At 41.8% G+C, this 23,309-nt stretch overlaps 1 protein-coding gene across 2 annotated transcripts in view; it reads left to right on the forward strand.

Annotated features, from left to right (window-relative positions):
- The window catches only part of MTUS1 (microtubule associated scaffold protein 1), a 140,814-nt gene that overhangs the window by 12,460 nt on the left and 105,045 nt on the right, over window positions 1-23,309 (forward strand). For both annotated transcript variants that reach the window (XM_084856662.1, XM_084856663.1), the window contains exon 2: window positions 18,885-21,055. In XM_084856662.1, the coding sequence (XP_084712788.1) occupies window positions 19,028-21,055 (2,028 nt within the window). In that variant the 5' untranslated portion in view covers window positions 18,885-19,027. The remainder of the gene's footprint in view (window positions 1-18,884; window positions 21,056-23,309) is intronic.

Here is a 23,309-nt window from a genome sequence, read left to right on the forward strand (position 1 = left end):
CGGCTCTGATTTAAGAACAACTTGAGTTGTGTTCTTTTGACTCTGCTACCATGGTTAAGTGTAGATGTGGAGCAACCTGGCTAAACTGTAATAAAATTAACTGGTTGAACAAGCTTTCTATCATGCTACAAAATGAAGCCCTGTTTATAAACTTGCTAGAGAAAGTTTTATCCACACAAATTGTTCTTATGAAGTATCAGTTTGACTTCATTGATACTAAAGAAGAAATTGTGATGAAACACCTGATGTTTTGCAATTGTATGAAGTAGTTTACAAGTATTATACTCAGATCTGATGTCTGTTTAAAGTACGACATATTTGCGAAGTTTGGAGAAGGCTGTTGGGTTAGGACACCAAAGTGTTTCCCTGGAGTAGGGATCAGCAACTGGAGGCCATCAGAGGGATAATTCCTCCTCCTCAACCCTGCGAGGGATGTGGATGGAATGGCATTGTTGCAACCATGCATGCCAGCAGCTACTTCAGAGAGGGGTTTGGCTTGCTGGCCTCCCACTTATGGTGGTCTTCTAGCAAATCTAGATGCTGAACATGATTCTGTAGAAACCCTGAAATGCGTAAATACCTATTCTGTCTCGATAAGAAAGAAACCCATTTAAACAAACTTTGTTTTAAAAACTTCAATAACATATTAGTGGCTATACCAAAATACTTCAAGACTTTGTAATCAAAATGCATAAAGCAAGCACTTCTAGTAGGTGAAGGTACTCCTTCATAAAATGCAGTGGTGAAGAAGCTGGGTTAAGTATGAAGGAAAGCAAAACTGAGCTGAAACTCTAATCATGGCTGGTGCTCCTATATAAAGGAGAATTTGAAGTTTGCAATTTGATATTCTAGATGTCTTTCATGTACTCTGGCATCTTCCTGTCTCTCATTGCAAACTGTAACTCTTAAGACTAGGGAGTAGCAGGCAGCCCTATGGGGACATGGCTCCCATGTCCTTAGTGCAGGGACGGGAACACGTGGATCTCCAGATATTACTGACTGCAAGTTTCATAATCCCTCACCATTAAATATGCTTTCTAGGGTTGATGGGAGCTCCAGTCAAAAAACATCTGGGGAGCCACATGTTCCCCATTACTATATTAGTGGTAAATGTGAATGGGGCCTTTTTTTAATGGTTCTTGGAATGAGGTCCCTGATGTAGGATATTATCTAGGTAAGTGGTTCATCGGATATATTAGCTAAGCGTAAGAAAGCTTTAGGTGCTACCTATGCTACACACTCTTTGATTATTTGAGTGGTTGTAGTAGTCCTGCCTTACACTCAAGGTCCTGGGAATTGTTAAAAGATACCCAACACCTCCCTACACAGAACTACAGTCCCCTGGGTTCTCTGGCGAGAGGGGATGACTGTTAAACTAGTAGGGTGTGAGAGAGGTGTGTGTGTACACACCCGCAAGGAATTGACCATTTTGAATGGACAGTTGTAGTACAAACTCATCTTAAATGTCTGTTTTGCTTGAATCTGAGATTATAAACAACGTACATGTATATCATCTTTAGGAATTCCTTCCATTCACAATGATTGCAGGGAGAGGGATAAGCTGAAGATAAACTTTTCCTGACATGGTAACCTCCAGATGTTTTGGACTACAACTCCCTGGGTTCCTGACCATTGGCTGTGCTGCCTAGGGCTTATGGGAGTTGAAGTCCGAAATATCTAAAGGGTTCCAAATTGGGGAAGTGCTGGAGATGAATAAAAACTGGATGCTTAGACTTACTGGCTGCTGACATGAGTCTTATGTACATATACTGTGTGTGTGTGTGTGTGTGTGTGTGTGTGTGACAGTGAGTGAATGAGAGAGAGAGCACACATGCATAACTGAAATGTTCTCAATTTATGTTCTATTGAAGACACTATAAAAGTCGACTTCTATACTAAGGTGGAATTTATTTCTAAATAAGTGTGGTTAAGATCACAGCTCTAGTTGGTATGTTACTGGAGGTTTTTAATGTTGGAAAGTGAAATGGGTGTGACCTTTTTCATTACTGAGCAATTGAATCTTGATATTTTGCCACTTTTAAGAGGCTATTAACACTCAAAACATTGTACCCTGTGCATAATTTTATATAAAAGAGTCTATACTTCTAAAAGTACTGCTGTGGTGATTCTTCTTGAACAACAAAAAAAAAAGTTTACTGGTTTAAAGGGTTTCTCTATAGAGTCTATGCCACTAAACTAGGAAATATTGAGTTCCACTTCCCTAGATTCAAAGGTTTTTGCAAATCATGTTCTCCGGCAGTTGCTAGGCAACATCAAATGCTAATAGTCTATGCTCCTCCCACATCTAAATGGCTAACCAATTGCTCAGTTTGTCAAGCTGTGTTTTCCTTTCAGTGTAAGTAATGTTATGGGGCTAGCAGTGGCAGTACAACACGGGGACGTCTGTGTGCCACTATCCCTCCTTAAAAGCCATGAAAGGCTTGGCAAGAGCTAATGGGCAGCATGCTGCTGGCAAACAACTAGCCCTTCATGCAGGGTTGGCAGCAAGTCCCAGGAAAATTCTTCAGCTGGAAAAAAAAGTCACTAAACTCTGCCCTGTTACTGCTGCACTGCTGATCTGATCTCTGAATACAGCATCCTCATGAGAAGAGTCTTTGTAAAAAAAAACAAAACAAAAAAAACACCCTACATTTTTCCTATTCTTGTGGTGGCTTTTTGTGCTAATGTATGCTAGGAACAGGATCTGCATGCTGCCAATAAGGCTCGGTAAGTATTTTATTTCTTCTACTTAATTTTGTGAGGAAATGGAAGTTTATTTCAAATGTTACTAATCTTTAAGTGTTACATTTGGAACAATTCAGTTGTGCCTTATTCACTGTATGGTATGTTGCTTCAATAGGAAAATACATCAATACTATTTTTACTGCTCTGATCATAGTATACCTAATACATTAATGAGATCCAGCATAGACTATATTGTTCAAAGAGGCAAGGCTGTGAACCTTTTTAGCATGTTTTATGAAACATTGGGAAAACACAGTATTAGGGTCTTCTATTCTTGAAAGTAAAAACTTTCTAAGGGAATTAATTGACTTAATATAGGTGGTTGTTGTTGTAGTTGCTGCTGTTGTTAAATATCCTGAAAAGTGGCCTATTCCTTTGCAAGAATGAGCACGAATCAGATTTACTTAGATGACGATCAAACTAGGAAATAACCAATTAGCAAACTGAGTAAAAATGGCCAGCTTGGAATATAGCTGTGTTCATCTATGTTTGATTTTTGTCATGCCAAGTGAAATTATACTGTTTTACTTGCTCTATATAATTAAAACTGCTTTCTTTCAAAACTCTTGTATACCAGACAAATTAAATGCCTATCACATTCTCTCTCTTGCTTGTCATGAGAGAGATTAACAACTTTCCAAACAAGCAACTTGAAAAATGATTAAAGCTTCTACAGAGAAATCAACACATCAGATTGTTACGGAATTCAGAGGTATATCTACAGAGTCCCGTCCCCCCGCCCCACTTCAAATGATTGCCTAGGGCAAATGTGAATAGAAGGAGTGGTGCAAATAATAAGACAAAAACAGAACATCCATCTTGGAACACTGGGAAGGTATCTTACCGCTCGTATGAGTGTTAATGCAGAAGTAAATTAATTCATTTATACCCCACCTTTTAACAAAAAAATACATAATGTAGCTTACACAAAACATGAATAAAATACTTAAAACAGAATAAATATGCAACCTAAAAATGCAATCGGGCAGCAGCAGGTAAAATTGGAGTTCTGATTGTAGTCTTAGATAACTTATCCTTAAGTTAACTTAGGGCACAAGCCTATGCAAGTTTAGACAGAAAACAGTCGTACAACTCCCAGCATTCCCCAGCCAGCTATGCTCGCTGGGGAATGCTGGGAGTTGTAGGACGTTTTTCTGTCCAAACATGCATAGGGTTGCACCCTTAAGGAAGTACACAGAAGGAAAGTTTCCCATCTCCATCTCCTCACTGCAGCCATCTGCACTCTCGGAAATCCTCTTTTGGAAGGTCAGGCAGCTCTCCAGAGCAATGTGGGATGGGTTATTGGGGATTGCCAGGGAGGGGAATCACCCCAAATTGGGCAGACCTATGTCTGATATGGGGTGAATCTCCCGTGCCCCAGCAATCCTTAAAGTTTTATCCCTTCAACCCTCCAGACTGGCTTTTCAGGGGCCTAAGGGGAATGAGATAGTTATAGGAAGCTCTCCTTTCATGAACTTATCTTAGGATCCAAGCCAACCTGAATATGTTCCAGGGACATTTTAAGGATAACACCCGCATTCATGAGAGTGGGACTGCACCCTTCCAGTTGCTTGCTGTTTAGAGGCAATACAGACCATTCTTTTTTATTGGAATACTGCCCAGTTTTGTTTCAGCCTTTTTCGCTGTAGAGGAATGACTCTACCAAATCAGTTAATGCATATGAAGCTAGGCAGACAGTAGTAATAGCCATAGAAGATATGAAACATTAGGGATAGTTTTGGTAGTGTTATGTCCCAGTCCTCTTGGTCACTGCTTGCCATGCCAAACTCTTTTGAAAGGAACTTGGAATCAGGGCATCACTACAAGGGCATGTTTTAAAGGCAAAACTTTGCCTTTAGAGTGTAGTTGTTGGCACTTTATAAACTATATTTTGTAATAATGATGTTAACTGGTAACTAAGTTTTTTCCCCTCTGCCCAGCTATGAAAGCAGAATTCCTTGCTGGTTGATCTTAATGGATTTCATTTCAGATGATAGCTACTCAATTCACTTGGAAGCCCATGTGGTAAATTCATAGATTTGAGTTCAGATATTTTCAGGGCTCCTGTATGCCATTTCAGATGGCTTCTGAGAGGAACAAAGGATATACGTTTCAGGTTGTTGGTGGCCAGCTCTTGTAGCAAGTATGCTATAAGTTTAACTTCAATTATAAGCCTACTCAAATTTGCCTTGCTGCCTACTCTCCCTAGTTGAGGAGCCAGACATAGGTGAAGACCTGATTATGCTATAGCTAGGCCCATAAGCCCTCCTCTACCGCAGGCTGGTTACCTGTGCCTTGAGGTGCTGGAACTTATTTTCTGCAGCATGTCAAAACCTGAGTGTGATGAATAAAACTAGTTTCTATATTAGAGGCTTCTGTTGTTCTCTCCCATAGTCCTAAATTACTTAAGTACTGGATTACACCCAATCTTAAATTTATCTGTTGGTTGCTTGTACAAGTGCTGTTAATAATCTCCTCAAGCAGTGGGTGCTTTTAGATATTTGAGTTTATGAAACCAGTTATAGGACACTGAATAGAATTTATAATTCTAGTGGAAACTTTCATTCTTCACTATCTAACCAAGACATCTTAGGTTTGTTTATGAGCACAGGAAATGCGTGGAAAGTCTTACATGTATGGGATGTAAATAGGCATGTCTCATACTATGTAGGTAGGTTGGTGAAGTAAAACACAAATGTTTCAGAAGTGGACAATTTAGCTAAATAAGACCAATGTATTTCAGGATTTACTGCTGATGTGATTTCTGGTATAAGCAAAGCCTGATAGAGTTTAACTTCTTCAGGCCACATGAAAATGTTTCCATATTGCCTTCTTAGGAGGAATACTTACTCTGATGTTTAGATTTGGCTGACATGACTGACAACGTTCTTGGATTGTCATCATACCACCAAACTAATTCTAGAGTTTAGAATTGGATTAACAGTGTGGTGTGTGACGTGGATTGTTGCATGTCTTCTGTTCTGTTTAAAGGATTTAATTCCAATAGCGCATTAATTAGGACAATAAAATACATTAAGTAAAAGTTTTTTGTAATACATAAGTTAGAAAGTATACCTATGTAATTCAGTTTATTGTATAGCGGTGGATGGGGTTTGATTTAATCTGAATTCCCCAAGAGTGCCTCATATTCTTTCTAAAAAGTCAGCTTTTAAAAAAAAAATACCACTTGATCTTTATCAGTTTTAAATGTGTTTAAAGAAGAATGTTCAGTGATTCACAGCACAATGTTATACATGTCTACTTAGAATTAAGTCCTTCAGGTTGCAATCCTATACACACTTACTTGGGAGTAAGCTCCACTGAACTCAACAGGAATTCTGAGTAGACAAGTATAAGAATGTGCTGTTGGTGACATTTTAAAATCTGATTAAGAGAGTCATTATAAACATACGGGGGAATAGTTTTCAGGCATATGAAGCAAAACACAGCATGCATTGTTTAGTAGGCCAGTTTATCATTACTTCTTTCAACATTTTTAACGTTTTATGTTTTAAATGAGGTAATATTGCACTCTGGATAATTGTAGGCTGCTTCCTGTGTGACAGTGGCAGTGGCAGTGGTGATGTAGTACAGATGGTAAAATCAGCTTGATGTCTACAAAAATTACTAGAGACTTGTGTGCCTGAGAATATTGCTTCTGTTACTTAAATTAAACCAGATTTTACTGTAACCTACTGTACTGTGTGTGTATGAGCGTGTGTATGAGTGTACGTACACACTTAAATTAGTATCTTGCTGTATGGCCTATATGTGTTCACATTCTGCGCAATCTAAATTAAAAATCACTGTGGTTAACATTTTAGAGAAGAAAACGTATCTCCTTCTGAGCCCCCCAAATAATTGGCTTGAATCTGTTTTACAAGTTGGCTGTGGTACAAAAATACCATTGTAACTACGTTAGCAGAAGTTGCTGTTGCTGCTGAAGTGATATCAGTAATATGAATGGTGTTTTTAATAGTATTCCTGTGCCTTCATACAGGTATTGCTCTTTTAAAAAACAGCAGCCAAAGCTAACTCTAAAACCTGATGTGTCTCCTGGACAGCACCTACGCAATCTATTTGTAACTGGAATGCAGATAGCGTGGAGTGTCGCATGCTTCCAGCACTGTTATCCAATTTGCGTGCTTTTAGCATAGATATCTGATTGGAGAAAAGTATGCTCTTAACTAGAAATTGTTGTGGTCTGCAAGTGCTCAGTGTGGGTGGGAAGCAATTAGGGTAATACTAAATAATGCTACTTGCATGTTAACCTTTGGTTGCTATACCAAGAAAATGCCTGTTTTGTTTTTGTTTACCACTACGTAAAAGTAAGCTTGCTTCAAGATGCAATTTTCTGAAGGTAAGTGAAAGTTTCCAAGGGAGATTCTTCTCTGTTTCGAATGAGGTCACTGATTTGCAACTGTGACAAACTGGTATCTCTGTACCTCCAACCCTGCAAGGCAGGACAGTTTGCAAGACATCCTTTGTAAATATTCCTCAGAGGTAGGCTGCCACCACCCACATAGTAATAACTCTTATGGGATATTCACATTTAATAACTCATTCCCTTGATACAAGGAAATCCAGGCGTATGCTTTTTATATATGGAGAAAGGCTCCTTTTTCAGAGTTTCCTTTAACCGCCTTAACAGCCAGGTTAATGGTGAAGCCAACCCTCAAACTAGGCAAGAGAATAAAATCAGCTCCACTTTCCAATTTAATATATTTATTAAAGAGCCAAGCAGAGAGAAATTCCGAAATAGTCAGTTGCTTTAAAAATCAAATGAAACATCAAACTAGCTCACTAAACCTTACTTATCAGGAGACAAGGAATAACTCACCAGAGGTGGGGTATGTAAGTGAGGAATGAGCCCCATGGTTGGGACTGTAGCTAGTAGAGCCCCTGCTTTGCATGGAGAAGTCCCCAGGTTTCATCTCTGGCACCTCCTAGGTTGGGCTAGGAAAGAATCCTGCCTGAAACCCTGGAGAGCTGCTGTCAATCAGTCAGTCAGCGTCAGCAATACTGGGCTAGATTATTTTATTTATTTATATCCTGCCTTTTCCCCAATGCTGGGACTCAAGGCGGCTTTACAACAATAAAAACTTTTACAGTTAAAACATATAAATAGAAATCTACAAAAGTTAAAAATATAATTAAATCATCACTAATATTAAAATCGTATAAAATATCGACATTTTAAAAGACAGCAACAACATAAACAATCCAATGACCTACCTGTATAAAAAAGTTTTTGCCTTCCTACAGAAACATACCAAGGAGGGTGCCACTTGGTATGGAACAACAGTCTGACTCAGAATTAGGGATGGACGAAAGTCCCTTACCTCATCCCGCAGCTTGCTTCGCGGTGGGAGGGAGGCGCTCCGTCCCTCCCCCCGAAATTCTGGGTGGGGGGGAGGCGCTCTGTCCCTCCCCCCGAAATTCTGGGCGGGGGGGAGGCGCCCCATCCCTTCAGCTGCGAATCCTCCTGGCCGGCTGGGACGCAAATGGCGGTGGCCGTAGCCGCCGCCGTTTGCGTCCCTGCAGTCAGCCGAGATAGGCTACGTAAATCCTTACGTAGCCGATCACGGCTGACTTTGGCGGGGGGGAAGCACGTATGCAAATGGCGGTGCCCATGGGCGCTGCCATTTGCGTTCCTTATTTGGGCACGTGTAATCTACATAAACATTTACGTAGACTACGGCGAAAATAAGGGCAAAGCTATTTGCGTTGCCCTTATTTTTGCCATAGTCTACGTAAATGTTTACGTAGACTACACGTGCCCAAATAAGGAATGCAAATGGCGGCGCCCATGGGCGCTGCCATTTGCGTATGTGCTTTTCCCCCCCCCAAAGTCAGCCGTGATAGGCTACGTAAGGATTTACGTAGCCTATCACAGTGTTTTTTGAAAATTTAGCCATGATAGGCTACATCAATCTTTACGTAGCCTATCACGTTTGTTGTTGTGTTTTCTTTTCACCTTGGAAGCGGCGGCGGCGGCAGCCGGTTGGAAGACCGGCCGCTGCCAGGAGCCGCCAGCGCCAGGGACATTCGGCAAAGGTAAGTCCCATTCCGGGGGGGGGGGGGGACCATTTCTCCACCAATTTCGGGGGGCTAAATGCGTTGGCATTCAGCCTCCCAGAGATTCATGGAGAAATTCTCTGACATCCCTACTCAGAATAAGGCAGTTTCCTATCTTCCACCTAGGCTTGGAGCCTGGTTTGTCTGGCTGCCTGGGAGGACCTGGTCGTGCATCCTCCAGGAGATTCCTACAGTACCTCTTTAACATAAGCTGAGACATAGGGGAGGTGAAGCAAGAGAGTCAGCCTGGAATATGTAGAGATGTAAATGTTGGTGTTCCCACTGCTGGCCATGTCCTTTGTCCAGTTTCCTTTTCAGAAGAACAGGGCAGTGAGGTTCGGTTCATCACAAACGGCCTTGGATAAAACCAAAGGAATAAAGGCTGCAGAAGTATGAGCTTGTGCCTGGAGCAAGGAGGCACGTAGTGTAGTAGTGAGTTTTACAACATTTTAAATTTAGCTGACAAAACTAAAGAGGTGCTGCACTGCTCTGAGGATCTTTTACAGTGAAATCTTAGGCATGTCTACTGGGAATAAAGCCACATTGAGTTCAGTGGGACTTGCTTCTAGGTAAATGGGTATAGGATGTCAGTCTCCTGTCTGTCTATTCATATTCTCATTTTCTCTCTGTCTCTCTCTCTCATTCTCTCACGCACACCTGTTTTTTAACCTAATCTCAATTACTGATGAGAACATCATAATTAAAATGTAAGTCAGTACAACAAAGCAACATCATCTATTCTATGCGTGATGCAATATTCGTATTATCTACCCACATAAAGGGTTTACAATCTAGAAATGTTTTAGTGAAAATCTGAATAACTTTGAATGTCAAAGTAACACATGCTGCCTTGTAAATGCACATTATATCTTCGGTTTCTCTAACTGAGATGTTAGCAGATTTTGGAAACTAATTGGGTATGACAGGAACAAGGATAATTGAGTATAACTTTTTTTTAGCACTAGCACAAAAATGAGATGTCAGTTGCTCTGAAAGTTTTTTTTTTTAAATAATTCACATAAACTATCAATTTCATACTATTTGTTGATGTGAGAAGCTGGGACTCGGGATTCATTAGGCTTCAGTTTGGGGTCCCAGTTCAGGACATGGGTCTCTTTCCAAAGACTTGCAGTGTAGAAGAACAAATATAAAAGGGAGAGGAGAGGGTTTTCTTTTCAGCACGGTAGAAGCAAGTGCTCTGAGAAGCCCATTTCTCTTTTTTGTTTGTGTTAATTTAGGGGATATACAAATGTATAAAATAAAAATGTACTTAAAACACTTAAAATATATAAAATAGAGGAAAATACATTCCATTGGAGTTGACAAACTAAGAAGCATAAAATATAAACATAAAATGGTCACCAGCATCATGCATTTCAGATCTTAGAGTTGTACATGCAGCAAATGACTGAACTACATATGAGGCAAATAAGACCCATTTTTCAGGCTGGATATAAATACTTATAAAAGTTGAAAGTGCTTCGAGAGAAGCATTGCTTCCCGTAGTGTTCATACCTTTATTTTGTCACATTACTGCCTTTGGTCAAACAGATCTTGCAGGTTTTGAAACAATGGGAAACACCTGTTTCCCAGAGGCAAAAGTGAATGGATGAACACACACTGCTAGCACAGCACCTTTAACTTCCTGAATATTGTTTGTCTCCAGCCTCCCTTACCATTCAGATTTTTCAAAGATCTTACCACTGCAAGAAGAAAAGAAAGTACACTTCTTTTGATCAGAACCCAAGTGGCAAGCATGAATGCTCTGTTTACTCACAGCTCTCTCTGAAAAGCCCCCCTCAGGGTTGGTGCCAGAAGGAAGCTTTGTCCCTTTCCCTCACACAAGTGGAAATGCTTTCTGCTTGTGCAACTGGGATTTTATCCGCTGTGTATAATGCATAAGAGTGCAGTCCTCTCTGAATGAGCTCCCAAAGAAACGTAAATGTTTAAATGTGGTCCTTAGCAGAATTCTCACAAGTTTCTTCTCAACTCTGTAGTGCAAGAAGTTAACATCTGGATGAATTTGAGTATGCTTGGATAAACATAGTTCTTGACTGACTCACAGAGGAGATTGTGGCTTTACTGCAACTCCTCAATTATTGAACATTTCTTGCAGTTTCATACTGTAGAGTGCCAAAAGGACTATTTCTGCCAACACAAATTCAGACCCCTTGCACTGCTGGGATATTATTCTTTTAATGCATGTTTAACAGTTAGATGTGGTGTGTATGGAATACTTGCATAACTTCATTCCAGGAAATCATTTACAACCCTTATAAAACAGGGTGTTTTCTTGAGATTCTTGACTCAACGTGGCTCCTGTACAGATTTTTCAGGCATTAACATCTTGGTTTCTGTGCAGATCTTGAGTGTCTGTACTTTGTGTTGGGTACCTGGGACAGATTAGGGATTCTGCTGATGTACTGCCCACCCTGCTACCCATCAGACTTTCTGCCTGAGCTGACAGAGATGGTCTTGGACTTGGTGTTGCGCACCCCTAGGATGTTGGTTCTGGGGGATCTGTCCCAACATGTTGGATGTCCCAACATGTAATTGGCCCAACGCATGTAAAAGGACACACTTGATCTGGTTTTCTCAACTGGGAAGGAGGATAGTGATTTGAAAGTGGGGGAATTAACATCTGTCCCCTTGTCATGGCCAGATAATTTCCTACTGAGGTTTAAACCTTGGCAGCCTTTCCCCTCTGCAAGGTGGGGAACCTATTAAAATGGTCCACCCCCGGAGGCTAATGGATTCCAATGGATTCCAGAGGGCTTTGAGGGATTTTCCTGCTCATATGGCTGGTGTTCCTGTCAAAGCCCAGATCAATCTGTGGAATGCAAAGATGACTTGGGTGATTGACATGATCGTGCCCAAGCACCTTCTCCCTCTGAGTAGAGCCTGTCCAGCTCCTTGGTATACATATGAGCTGAGGGCAATGAAGCAAGAGGGGAGACTGCTAGAAAGCAGGTGGAGGAAAACTCGTGCTGAGTCTGACTGAACACAGGTTAGAGCTCGTTATCGATCCTACTCTGTGGCGGTGAGGGTGGCAAAGAGACAATTCTCCACCAGCATTGCATCTTCTCAGTGTTGTCCAGCGGAGCTTTTCCAAGTGGTTCATGGCCTGTTACATTCTGGGTCAGGGAGAGAAACTGTGGAACCCTCAGTAGCATGCTGTGACAAGTTGCATGGTACTTTGAAGATAAAGTCACTCAGATTTGTCATGAATTGGATGCCACAATTAATGTAATTCCACTAGTAGAGGCATCAGAGCACTGTCTGGTCCAGTTTTATTGGATGAGTTTCAGTTATTGAGGCCCAAGGATGTGGACAAGGGCTTGGCCAAGTCTGGTTGATCGCCTGTGTGCTCAACCCTTGCCCTTCATGGCTTATCACATCAAATAAAGAGGGGATGTCCAGCTGGGTCCAGGAGGTGGTAAATTCCTCCTTGAGAGAGGGAGTGACACCGTGCTCTTTAAAAGAGGCAGTAATCAGGCCACTCCTGAAAAAGCCTAACCTGGACCCAGGGGATGTTAACAACTATAGGCTGGGGCCAACATCCCCTTCCTGGGCAAGGTACTTGAGCGGGTGGTTGTGGGACAACTCTAGGCACTCTTGAACGAAATGGTTTACCTAGATCCATTTCAGTTGGGCTTCAGGCCTGGTTTTGGAAAGGAAACTGGCTTGGTCACCCTGTGGGATGACCTTTGTCGGGAGAGGGACAGGGGGAGTGTGACCCTGTTGATTCTTCACAGCAGCTCTCAGTACCATCGACTATGGTATCCTTCTGGACAGGCTGTCTGTGTTGGGAGTTGGAGGTACTAAACTGCAGTGGTTCCGCGCCTACTTGGATGGCTTCCAGAAGGTGGTGCTGGGGGATTATTGCTCTATGCCTTAGCAGCTATGCCATAGGGGTTCCACAGGGCTCTATTTTATCCCCCATGCTGTTTAACATCTACATGAAACCACTGGGAGAGGTTATACGGAGGTGTGGGCTGAGGTGCCATCAATATGTGGATGACACCCAACTCTACCTCTCTTTTTCATCAAACCCAGGTGAGGCAGTGGCTGCTTTGAATCAATGCCTGGGCACGGTAATGGACTGGATGAGGGCCAATAAACTAAGACTCAATCCAGACAAGATGGAAGTACTGTTAGTGGGTGGCTTGCCTGCCTGCCTAGGTGATGTTGAACATATTTTGGAGGGGGTTGCACTCACCCTAAAGGATCAGGTTCATAGTTTGGGGGAGCTCTTGGGCCCAGAACTGTCACTTGAGACAAAGGTAAACTCAGTGGCACAGAGCACTTTTTATCAGCTTAGGCTGGTATACCAACTATGCCCTTATCTGGACAGAGATAGCCTAGCTACAGTTATTCATGCTCTGATAACCTCTCATCTGGATTACTGCAATGCATTATACATGGGGTGACGTTTGAAAACGGTCCGGAAACTTCAGCCAGTCCAAAATAGAGCAGCAAGATTGTTAACAGGGACTGGCCAATGAGATCACATTATGGCAGTACTTTTCCAGCCGCACTAGTTGCCAGTCCATTTCCGGACCCAATTCAAAGTGCTGATATTAACATTCAAAGCCCTAAACTGCTTGGGCCAGGTTATCTGAAGGATCACATCCTCCCATATGTGCCTGTCTGGACCCTAAAATCATCATCGGGGGTCTTCTCCAGGAGCCCTTTCCAAAGGAAGTGAGGTGGGTAGCTACCAGGAAGAGGGCCTTTTCTGCTGTGGCATCCTGGCTGTGGAATGATTTCCCTAGAGAGGTTCACATGGCACCTACTTTGTACTCCTTCTGGTGCCAGGTGAAGATCTTTTTATTCTCCCAGTATTTTAGCATTTAAGCTTCCTGATCTTTTAGCTCTTGTGTTTTAAATCTGTATTTTAAATCCCTGCATTGCTGCTAGGTTTTATTCTGATTGTACTGTTATATTGTGGTTTTAAGCTTTCATATTTTGTATTGTTTTATGCTGTACTCTGTGGTTTTTTTGTGAACCACCCAGAGAGCTTCAGCTATTGGGCAATATAGAAATAAATAAATTGGCACTGTAAACTATTTAGATTAATCCCATGTGTGTGTTTTATATCAAATGTTCTTACAATAAAAAGGCAAGTAACCATTATTGTCACCTCAATATGTCAGAACTTAGAAGGTCGAGCAGTATGTGGCTTTTAAGTTATCATAAGTCTAAAACCTAAACAGGCCTGACTACGTTTGTTTACCTCTCGTAATGAAATAGGAAAGCACTTTGCTATGTGCTTGATTATAGCTGTACAGCACCAGGCAGCCAAGGATTACAGCATGCCTGGCCAAGACCCTGATCACTTAGAACTCCAAAATTAAAGCGATTTGTTCCTTAAATTAAGGGGGTGAGGAATACTGTGTTTACTGGCTTCCTGAAAGTAAATGGTGCTCTGTAAACAAACTGCTTCCATTCAGAAGCACAGGAATACCCCTGCCACCTTGAGCCTTGCTGCTCGAGAGAGATGGAGAATGGATTATACTGGGTCTTCTACCCATGCAGTTGATGGTTGCCAACTGGGGGTCCTTTGGACAGCATTATCAACCCCTTCTCAGCCTTTTGGTACATGATGATCGGTACTTCTGTCTTGTCTGGTAGAGATGTCAACACTATGTCAAGTGTAGGCTAAATAGAAAGTTCACAGTAAAATCAAATTTGAAGTGTTTAGGCCAGCCCTCCTCAACCTTGTACCCTCTAGATGTTTTGGACAACAACTCTCAGGGTTCCTGACCGTTGTCTATGCTGGCTTGGGCTAGTGGGAGTTGAACACCAAAACATCTGACGGGCACCAAGTTGGAGAAGGCTGGTTTAAATACAATTCAAGTATTTAAATGCCCTTCCATTAAGACCAGCATACTGTAGGTTGCAACCTTATACCTACTTACCTGTGAATAAGCTTGATTCTGAGTAGGCACATGTAGAATTGTGCTGTTAGTGTTTAGACTGTCTCTGACCTCTCTTACGTGCTGTCATCATGAGACAGTGGCTTATTATAGGAATGTTGGAGAAATTTGCAACAGATTCAAATGAGTTCAGATTTGTATGAATCCGATCTGCAGATTCCACAGCAGATTGACTTTTTTTTTTTTTTGAGCCATGTGGATTCCATGGACTTGTGGACTGCTTTTTTACTCTTGGGGGCAGAATTTGCACAGATTTGCACTTGCACTAATGCTCATTAGTGCTTTGGCACAAGTGTGCATTAGTACAATGTGTACTTGCACAAATGTGCTACTGCATATTAGGTAATGTGCATTAGTGCTAATTTGCATTCACTAATGCACATTTGCACAAGTACAACAAGATTCTGGTTTTTAAAAGTCCTGATTCCATCAAAGAGTGGACAACGGAACAAAAGATGCCTGACAATCCACAAAACTCAGATGGAATAGATGTAACAAAATCTGTACGTCCCTACCTATTCATGCTGCCCTCTAAGCATCAAATACGAACAGTTGAGAGCCTACAGAAAGAAACTCTTGGTGGGTACTCGCAGCTTATGAGATTTATTCTTCGGGGGATTCATAAATCCTGAGCCAGAGCACCTAGCTGAGAAGAAAGGAAAGGCTTTGGGCAGGTATATAATGGCTGAAGATAACTAAACATATCATCAAGCAGCCGAACTATAATGATCTTTAAATGTGTTTTCCTGCTTTTGAGCCTTCAGGGAAAGGTGGATTAGAAGTTCAAATAAGCACAGTAAACACGTGATCATGCCACCACATGAGGGTGTTATTTCCAAATAGTGATTCAGGAAACCATTGCCATAGATGTCTGTTGAGTATCTCACAAGCAATAGGTGCCAGGGATAATACCTTGGTGGATGCTAAAGGCAAAAGTGTACAACACGGTTGACACTTCATAAATATTTAAATAATAAGTGTAAACACATGGGTGGTGGCACATAGTCCCCTCCCAAAGGTTATCCTTTGCGTGAGCGGCCCTCTCCCACTCAGTGACGTTTGGCATGGTTAACAGGGCTGTTAAGCTGAAAAGGCTATAATGGTAATGAGGAAGTGGCCCTAGTAGTTAATAGTCCCACTGATGAAATGCACTGGACTCTGTACCTCAGCTCTGAGGAAAGGGATGGTGGCCCAGTGTCCTGGTTAGAGTTGGGAAGAGAAGCCACCTTTGGAGTATTTAGTTCTTGTGTTTAAGAAACGTAAGTACATTGTTCATGAGGTACTGTGGAAGGTTGCTTAATTCGCAGAGAAAATCAAGGGTAAAATCAAGAAACAGGCAACACAGCTTCTATTAAATTGCAGAAGAGTCATTCAAAAACTATATACAGCCATCAATATTTCACCACCATGTGCCATCAGGTGTACAAGAGACAATACAGATGAGAAATTTGTAGGCCTGGTGCCTTAAGGGGGCTTAAGACCAGGGTTGGGCAGCCTTCAGTTCTCCAGGTGTTGCTGGACTCCAGTCATCCCTGACAATTAGTCATCCTGGCTGAGGCAAATGGCAGTTGGAGTCCAACAACATCTGGAGGGTTGCAAGGTTGCCAGCCCCAGTTTAAATCCATCCTTCCCTATGAAGCTTCAGAGAAAAAGAAGCCCAGGACAGTATAAAACATTCTGCCAACATTCCCCAACAACTGGAGGCGGGGGGAGGAGTCTTCATGACAACGAAATGAGAAGCGTGTTGGACTATTCAGATTTTCATGGAATCGGCTTTGGTCCATCTGGAACACATGAAGCAAGATAACCTGAGTGTAGCGCACCTTTAAAATCTGGTTTTCAGGGGGTCACACAGAGCTTGAAAGGAACATACTTCCGGGTGGGTTGGGGGGAGTAGAACTGAACATCATCAAACTGGCAGGGGCTACTCAACCAATGAGAGAGGCTTGTTTCCTAGCCCATGTCCAGGCTCTTCCCTGCTACTACATTATTATTAATGGAGAGCAACTAATTATCATAGAATCATAGAATAGTAGGGTTAGAAGGGGCCTTCAAGGCCATCGAGTCCAACCCCCTGATCAATGCAGGAATCTAAGTCAGAGCACCCCTGACAGATGGCTGTCCAGCCTCATCTTGAATGCCTCCAGTGTGGGAGAGCCCACCACCTCCCTAGGTAATTGGTTCCAATTTTTCCCCATGTGTGCAGATTTCCCTGAAGAAGCCCAAATCCCTGATTCTCCAGTGCAGCATCTGAAGGCTTGCTATGAGAGCATCTCCCTCCAATTTTGCCACATTCCAGCAATCTGCCACGGAGTTATTGGTCCCACCCCATTTTTCCCCATGTGTGCACTTTGACTTGAGTCAAAATCCCCGATTCTTGAGTGCAGCATCTGAAGGCTCCCCCTGAGAGCAGCCCCCTCATTTTGCTCCAGTCCAGCAAACAGTCGTGGAGTTATTCCTCTCTTCCCTGTTCCCCAATGTGTGCATATTTACCTTGAGAAGCCCAAATCCCTGATTGTGCAGCATTTGAAGGCTTTCCCTGAGAGCCCCCCCCCCCCCGCTTTTGCTCTATTCCAGCAAACTGTCACAGAGTTATTGCTTACACACAAACACACACACACACTTTTTTCCTTCTCTGGGCACTTTCTCCCTGCTAGTAATGACAGGCTCCTGAGACCTCACCAGATCAGAGAAGCAACTTTACATAACATAAAAGAAGTAACTTCACACAATATCAGCCATGCAGTTAAACACAACAGAGGAGAACCAAAGTAATGCAAACATCAGAGAAGTGCATCATCATGGAGGCTAATTACTGGCAAAATGGGAATGCAGGGAGATTCTGTAGGTTGGAAAGGCTTAGTGAGGTCATGGCCAGGTGAAAGTCATACCCCTGGGCAGGGCTATCATGCTGAAGTAAATGCAGAGGATAGGGGCGCATAGTACCAGAAGCATGGAGAAACTGAATTAAAGAAATAAAACGGAGTAAAAATAGTCTCAGAAAATCTGGCTTTTCCACTGGAAACCTCCAGGGTGGCTGCAGATTGGCCACAATGTCATCTGCCACCAGCGACCTTGAAATGCACAAAGTTCACAACAAATCCCCTGTGAGGACAGGCCACTGTTATGAAGAAAGGAGTGGAAGGGACTGATGAGCAAGCTTGATGTGATTTAGAAGTGGCTGTGTAATATTGTAAGAGTTACAAAAATGCAATTTTCTTAAGGCAAATATGACAAAAAGCAAATAAGATTGCATATATCTCATTATGAAGATCTCAAATCTGTTATTGCCTATTAAGCACGGATGTGCTGTCAAATTAAGTGCAAGAATATGATACTGAATTCCAAGGGTCAAACTGTTTTAATTCCAACTGGATATTATTCATCAAAATAAACTATTTTTATATTTAGTCTGTGTATTAAATTTATTGGCTACATTTCTTCTCAAAAAAGTCATTAAAGGAGCTTACAATAAAATAGCTATTAAAAGTTAACAAAAACAATTCACCTGGTGTTCTATTAATGTAGTATTGTCTTCTAGATGGCTGGGCAGTGGGTTTCTGAGGGTATCCTATATGTGGAGTAGGTATGGTTAAAACTGGCAAACTATTGGAACCAATTGAAACCAGGAGTGCAGGGGTAACATGAGTACTGATGGGAATCACCTAACTGTCACATGAAATCTGTATGTGTAAAAGTTGTATATCAATCTGAGAGTGGATTCACACATATGTGTACAAATGTACAGATATATAGCTCTACGTTAGAAGCAAAAGTGAATATCACTGAGTTGTATCCACACTATGTTACGTGCATGGAAAAGTCCAATGAGAAGTCAAGGTGAAGATTTAGGGGCAACGGTTTAGCTTGCTTGTAGAATGGAGCAAAAGGGACTACGTAATATTCACACACTCAGCGCTAACTGCTTTGTGTTGCGAATTAGCTCTGATCTTTTTCTTGGTTCCTAAAGCTTTGATTATTTGGGGTTATACAAATAGAAAGCAACAGAAATTAGGCAAAGGTGCTTAATTCACCATTAGATTATCAAGTTTTTTGATAACAGTTCAGGGAATAAAGGGTTGACTTCTCATATGCCTAATTTTTCAATGTGTCCAATTCTAGATCAGAGTTGTGAATATACTTGAAAACCCTACAGTCAACAAAAATGAATTAAAACTGAAGAGAAACAAACACAAATGGAGAATTCCTGAAATCCTGAGAATTTCTACAGATAAGACAATGACAAGCTAGAAATACAATCTAAAATGAATGTTGAAAATTTTGAGGAAAAGGATTTGCAGCCTCCTTTAATGATCAGGGATGAAAATGGCAATAAATGTGTATGCAACGCTGCTGCATCAGCTTCTCTGAATGGAAGCACTGTCAACCACAACCACCACAAGGTGGAACAGGAAGACTATATAAAACTTAAGGCTACAAGTGAGGTAAAAGACACTTCTTCAAATACTCAGTACACTGAAGCACGAAACCTGCAGAAGGCTGCCAGTGACTATATCTGCATGGGAACTTCAGAAGTGGAAGCCATACATGCCCCATCTTTCAAGGAACAGTTCTACATGTATGCCTTGAATCAGAGTCTTCCGGAACCACAGGGCCTTCTCAAAGAGAGTCTTGCAATAAAGAGAAATCGGAATTGCAGTACTAAGGAATCTGTGCCTTACTGCCAGGCAGACGTGTATTCAGTGCCTCTTGCTGCTGTGGAACTGAACACAAATACTGAAATTCACTATGAGTCAGGTTGTGCTCAAATGGAACAGGAAGGTGCTAGCTCAAGTGAATCTTTCATTACAATTATCAACCTGGGGGATACTGTGGGAAGTAAGTGTTATGAGGTGGGGTGTGTCCCTGTTTCTTCTAGGGAAACTTGCAAAACTATTCCTTGTGCACACCATGCTGCTTCTCCTAAGCTAGATGCTTTCAGCAGCTCAACTGTGACCGGTGTCATAAACCTAGATAGGGGAGTGCTACCTATTCCTCTTTCACTGGCAGGAGATGCTGTCACCAATTATATTGACTTAGTATCGCAGAATAGTGAACAGCATGAAAAGCGAGGAAAGCAAGGTGATGAATGGGGTGATCTTCACTGTAGGGGCTCACCAGAACTGGAACCGTTTAATTCTTACAAAGATGAGAATAAGAAATATATGCATAGCACACCTGAACATGACAATAAATGGCCCAACGAACCTGGAATAGATGATGCTGTCAGTGGCTTAGGCCCTCTAGCAATTCAGAGTTTCAATGAGCATTCGGAACAGGAGTTTCACAAAGATGAGGAGAACTTGACCAATGTACAAAGTATCTCTAGAGGAGACCAGGCTTTGCTAGATGAACATGAGAAAGCATCTGAGATGATGCAAAATGATATGCCAAAGCTAGAAAGGGCTGCTGTGCCTGAGCCTAATTGCCAGGCAACTTTTGTGGTTTTTAGTTCCACAGCTGATGAGCACAACTTGATGTCTCCTCCTACAGCAGGGTCAAAAAATGCAACCTTTGCTGTGTTCACCATGCCAGAAGAAGTAGGTGATGGAATTTCTAAACTTGGGAAGAATGTCCCTTTCATAAAAGAGCAGCCCAGGGGGACTTCACTCAAAAGTAATTCTGAACGAATTGTAATTAAATCCACAAACAGATCTCCTTTTGCAGCAACCATTACCAAAGCTAGGAAAGCAGAGATAGTGAGCTTTCCAAAACCAAACTTTAAAAACATCAAACCAAAAGTTATGTCCAGGCCGGCATCACAGTCAAAGGAGAGTGCTGCCTTAAAAGCAGCTCAAAGATCTCCTCAGCTATCTACTGCTTCCTCATCCTCCCCATCTTCCTCCCCAAGGCAACCATCTTCGATAGCAGCATTGAGGAAAAAAACTGACTTGGATAAAGGTACAAAAGCAGAAATACCAATGAATAAGACCTATAAGCAGCATTTTAATAAACACCTTCCTAGCCAAGCTGTGCATGCTGCAACTCATTCTGAAAACACTTCCCACAAGGTTCCAAAAACAACAGCATCAAAGCAGAATGTGGAACAGGTTGGCAAAGCTAGGTATCCTAGTTCAACATGCTCCCCTGTGGCTGTAATGTGCTCCCTAAATTCAGGTGGGACACTGAGTGACAACATGGAAAGTGCAGCATCCTGGGTACAGCCTTGTACTTTAAGTAGCTCTCAGATACCTCAGGAAGAGGAGGAGCAGAATGACGTTCTGGGAATCACAGGAGGAAGGTCTGCCCAAAGTGCTGCAAATGAGGCTTCTGGACTTGCACATCTTCCTTTGGTAAGTTTTTATTTTTAAAAAACACTTTTTAAATCCACCTTCAGGCTATGTTTTCAGAGCACTGATTGCATGTTATTGAGCTAAAACCTTTAGCTATTTCAGCACAACACACCATGATGGTTTATTCCTTGACTTTGCACAGAGAAGGGGGAAACCAGGTTTGTTTCCAGATAGAGGATTTATTACAAATTTTGGGAATGCTGGTTTCTAACTTAACACCTACAAACTGCATGTGGTTATGTGCTAGTTGCTTCTTCTCCAAACATCAAACTAGTAAGATCAGCATTATGAGTGGCACAGTCCTAAACAGGCAGTGTAGCACAAAGCCCTCATGTGACTTTGTGCCTCTTCCTTCAGGCAGCTCCTTTTTCCTCTCCTGATTTTCTTATTCATCCTTGCAGTGAGGAACTGCCTGAAGGACAGCCTGGATGCAGCCTATTGAAGATAAGATCTGAATACACCTGTTCACTAAAGACCTAATACAAGAAAGCTTGTTTATAGCTTTTATCTAATACCATAATCTTGCATGTAATCTTGTGTGCATAGCAAGATGTGGTCTTTTTGAAGACTGCAACTAGCAAAACCCGAATATGTGACCATAGTGCAGCAAAATGCAACCCCAGCTTTCAGTTCAACATTCGTTTAGACTAAAATGATCAAATACCTTGACAGTCTAGAGCTGGAAATCTTGTTGCACTACAAGAGGAAATGGTGTGTGTAAATTATGTTGCTTTATTAAATTACCAAGATGACAGCTACTAGCCATGTTGTTTGTACAACAACAACAACAACAACAACCCTCTTCTTCCAGCGTGGTAATTAAAGTATTAAACAAGAGCTGACTTCGGTGAGAATGCTTAACAAGCCTACAGCAAATTTCTGATGTCAGTTGTAAGCATATGGATGCTTTTATTGCTTTAACGGTTTGTGGGCATATTCCTTGGTATACATTACCTAGACTTGAGAACATGGGTTTTAGTTTTAGCACTGGTATTGGATAAAAATTAAGGCTTGCATACAATTGTTCACAAATTTGGATGCCAGCAGTGATTGCTCCTTCCCCTTGAGTGACAGCTTTTGCCCTGGAGTTCTCCATGAATTGCAGAAAACTCATGGGAGGGAAGGGGCCGGACTTTCACCTCATGATGTGTTAGAGAAGCTGTGAGAGTGACCTACTGCTTTTTTCCTCCTTGGAAGCCCAGTGCAAAATGAGATGAGAATTTGCCCCTTGTACATGTCCTTTGCAGAGGACTTCTGCCTCTTTGGGCTGGGCCTTGGACAAGGCTGGAGAAGGTGAGTCCCTCTTGCACTTTTCCAAAGCTAAGCACAAAAACTGGGCCCTCCCCTGTACATCACCAGAGGATTTGGGGTGGGGAAGGGTTGGTGGTGATCACAAATAATGACTGCCTACAAAGGCAAGTGAAAACTTTTGGATCCCTGCTTCTATACAAAATCCTTGGGTTTTGTATAGAAACAAATGTGGATGTCTTGAGTAATTCTACTTCTAGGTTTGCATAAAGCTATAATATGTGATATGAATATGAACTTGAGCACGCTCCGGGAGAGAGCGAAAGAAAGGAAGGCATGGCGTGCTATGGTCCATGGGGTCACGAAGAGTCGGACACGACTGAACGACTGAACAACAAATAATATGTGATATAATACATATTTTTTTAAAATAAGAGTATAAAACAGAAATAATACTTGATAGTTCCACCCTTAAAGATGGCCTAAAATTAATTTTGCATAAATAAATAATAAATGAAAATAAAATACTTGAGTGAGAGGTATGTTGGATTACTAGTATGGGAAGTCTGTCTTGACTTCAATAAGTACTGCTTGTTGCATGCCTTATTCTTACATCTGATTTGGATATTTGATCTTGCTTCAGTGCTTTGAAAGTTGGGTGGAGGAAAATGATTCTTCTATACTATAGAAGATACTGATTCAAACTGCCAGCACAGGGCTATCATGAACAGATACATTGCTTTATACTAAGTTAAACTGCTGGTCAATCTAGTACAGTATTACCTAATGGTGGTGGCTCTCTAGGATCTCAGGCAAAGGTTTTTACAAGCCCTACTACCTAAAATGTTTCAGCTGGCATGGGGTTGAACTGATAAGTTATGTGTAGAACACATGCATTCTACCACTGGACTGTTAGCCATCTCTACTCTAGGTGACCCAGTACCATGTGGAGATTCTACATATTATCACACACACACACACACACCCCAATCCTGTGAACCTCTAT

The sequence above is a fragment of the Heloderma suspectum genome, chromosome 5, assembly GCF_057233095.1.
Source record: "Heloderma suspectum isolate Gila_16-S chromosome 5, 16-S_ref, whole genome shotgun sequence".
Classification (NCBI taxonomy): Eukaryota; Metazoa; Chordata; class Lepidosauria; order Squamata; family Helodermatidae; genus Heloderma; species Heloderma suspectum.